General features: G+C 33.8%; 1 protein-coding gene across 1 annotated transcript; it reads right to left on the reverse strand.

Moving 5' to 3' along the window:
* Window positions 1-1,996: 1,996 nt before the first annotated feature.
* Window positions 1,997-2,305, reverse strand: LOC140175751 (uncharacterized mitochondrial protein AtMg00810-like). The gene has a single exon (XM_072204300.1). It carries the CDS (start codon window positions 2,303-2,305, stop codon window positions 1,997-1,999), a length of 309 nt encoding a protein of 102 aa, XP_072060401.1.
* Between the last annotated feature and the right edge of the window lie 874 nt (window positions 2,306-3,179).

The following is a 3,179-nucleotide window of genomic DNA, read 5'->3' on the forward strand; positions in this document are numbered from 1 at the left end:
AATAAAATAAGTAATAATTAAAATATATATATAAAATAATTTTAGACTATTTTAGATTAATTTTTAATTTTTTATTGTTGCTGAAATACCATTAATCTTAAAACATGATAAGTAATAGGGGTGTTTGAATTCAAATCGATCCAAATTAAACTCCTCATATAATTCAATTTAAATCGAAAATCAATTAAAACACCACTATTTTGGATTTGATTGGATTCTATTTTTTTACAAATCGCATGGATTGGATTGGATTTTGGATCTACTTCTCAAAACCGATCCTATTCAAACCGCACGATGCGCTATAATATTATTATTTTATAATTATATCTACAAATTTACTTATAATATGTTCAATTTATTATATTATTCATGTATTATTATTATTTAATAAATATTTTATGTTCAAAATGAGATTTATTTATTTATTTTAACTAACCTATAATTTTATTTCTATTGTTAAGTTATTGTTAATTTTTCAAGATATTGTTGAGACTTATTATATCATTATTGGTTATTTAAAATTTGATATTGAGACTTGTTATGTATATTTAATTTTTTTAATTTATAAAATCACAAATCCAATCCAATCCAAACCGCTTGAAAATTGGATTAGATTGGATCATATCTTAAAAAAAATATATCCAATCCAAACTGCATCGCAAATAAAATTAATACTCAGATCCAAATCGATTCAAACCGCACCACAAATACTCCTAATAAGTATACAAAATAAAATATAATTTTCATATTCAATATAAATCTAATTAAATGATTATATATAGAATAATTTATTTTAAGTGATGTTACACATCCAAGTCTAACCAAGTTGGTTCAAACCCAACAAAAATCAGCTTTATTATTAGCATGTGTGAACTCGCTACCTTTTCATATCCCGTGCTTCTTCTTCTTCTTTACATTCTTCTTCTTCTTCTCCTTCGTATTTCTTCTTCTTCTTTTTGGTGATTTTTGTGGCATTACGTATGTTTTTTTTACTTTATTTGATTTTTTGTCTCTTTTTTTATTTTTATTCTTGTTGAAAAGGTACCAGGTTGAATGAAGAAGAGTAAGGAGAAAAGTAAAGTTGAGTTGCTGAAATAGTTGGCCTTAAGCTACTTATAGAACAGAATTTTGGCCAGCTATCACATTATGAACTACACATGCTAAACTGGTTAACTAACCAATGCTGAAGGTAACCTAACTAACTGAGCTGAAATGTAACTAACTGGTTGCTTAACTAACTAACTTTCACTTTCTCAACTTACTCTATCATGACCCATACTAATTAATTTCCCTTCTAATGTTTTAGATTTGTTGAGCTTATTTGTTAATTCACTGTTATAATCCGTGATGTTCTATTCTGCTATAGTTGTCATATTTGCTTGAAGGATTGTATCAAGGCTCTCTCTCTCTCTCTCTCTCTCTCTCTCTCTCTCTCTCTCTCTCTCTCTCTCTCTCTCTCTCTCTCTCTCTCTCTCTCTCTTTATTTTTTTTGCTTTTTCACATTGCTCTAGGATCACTTCTTCCTTTAACTCTTCTTCATTAAGCCTGACAGAGGGAGACCTGTACTGCTTTAGGTCTTCTACCATTAGTTTTATCCTAGATTCCAACAATGCAGCACTTGACAGTAGTTTTGTCAACACATCGGCCAATTACACAGTTTCAAGGACATGAGTAACTTAAACAACTTTTTTGGTGACATAATCTCAAACAAAGTGTAGATCAATCTCGACATGCTTTGACTTTGAATGCAAAATCGGATTTGCTGCCAATAATACTACGCTGAGATTGTCACAGTATATTGATGGGAATTTTTTGAGTGGAATTTTCAGTTCAACCATGAGGTTCTTGATCCATATCATCTCAGCAACTAGATCTGCCATAGCTTTATACTCAACTTCAGTGCTGAACCTTGCTTCTTTGAACTCCACGATACAAGATTTCTTCTAAGAAAAACACAAAAACCTCCAGCTGATTTTCTATCATCTGGATCACCTTCCTAGTCAAAATCACTATATGCTGCAATGCTTTGGATGCCGGTTTTATGTAAATGCAAGCCGAAGTTTGATGTGCCACTGACATATCGCAACACTCTCTTTACCAGCTTCCAATGCTCATCCAGAGGTGTATGCATAAATTGTGACACCTTGCCTACATAGTATGCCAGCTCTGGATGAGTGACTGTGAGATACTGTAAGCTTCCTACAACTGATCTGTAAAGCCTTGGGTTATGAAAGACTGAACCACCAAAGGCAGAGAATTTGACTGGGGATGGAAGGGATGTGTGGCAGGGTTTGTAGTTCTCCATTTCTACCTTTTTAAGTAAGTCTTTGACATACTTCTCTTAAGACAGGACTACACCACCAACATTAGTCTTAGTGACCTGAATTCCAAGAAAGTAGTGCAAATCACCTAGGTTCTTTAGTGCAAAGTTGTGATTTAGCTGCTGAATCACTTGAGAGATTGCTTCTTCAGAATCACCTGTGATGATTATATCATCAACATACACAAACACAAGTAGTATGGAATTCTGTTTGAACCTGACAAAAACAAAAACATCAGACTTTGTGGCACTTAATCCAAGATGTTGCAGGGCTGTAGAGAGCTTGTGATACCAGGCCCTTGGTGCCTAGTTTAAACCATAGAGTACCTTTGTAAGTTTGCATACTAAGTGACTATCTCCCAGTTCATAGCCTCTTGGTTGCCTCATATATACATCTTCAGTTAGATTACCATCCAAGAAGGCATTATTCACATCAAGCTGCCTGATCTTCCAATTCTTGCACAAAGTCAAGGTAAGCACAATTCAAATTGAGGTGGATTTTACTACAGGACTGTATGTCTCACTAAAATCAAAGCCTGGCCATTGTGAAAAACCTTGAGCTACCAATAGGGCTTTGTATTTCTGGAGGCTGCCATCAAAGTTATATTTAACTCGAAACACCCACCTGCTATCTACTGCTTCTCTTCCTTCAGGTAAGGAAACTAGTTTTCAGGTATAATTTTGGATTAGAGCATTGTACTCTGCATCCATTGCAGCCTTTCAGGCTGGATTTGACAAGGCATCTCTTACTGACCTTGGTTCAACATAAACAAAGAAGACTCTGGGCCTAAACACTCTATTTTTACTCCTTATGGTCATAGGTTAAGTATTCAAGGGTGTAGGTAAGGGATCATCTGTT

Source organism: Arachis hypogaea, chromosome 10 (assembly GCF_003086295.3).
Source record: "Arachis hypogaea cultivar Tifrunner chromosome 10, arahy.Tifrunner.gnm2.J5K5, whole genome shotgun sequence".
In the NCBI taxonomy this organism is placed as follows: Eukaryota; Viridiplantae; Streptophyta; class Magnoliopsida; order Fabales; family Fabaceae; genus Arachis; species Arachis hypogaea.

Coding starts and splice junctions, on each gene's coding strand:
- LOC140175751 (XM_072204300.1), bottom strand. CDS start 2,305: ATGGAGAACTACAAACCCTGCCACACATCCCTTCCATCCCCAGTCAAA.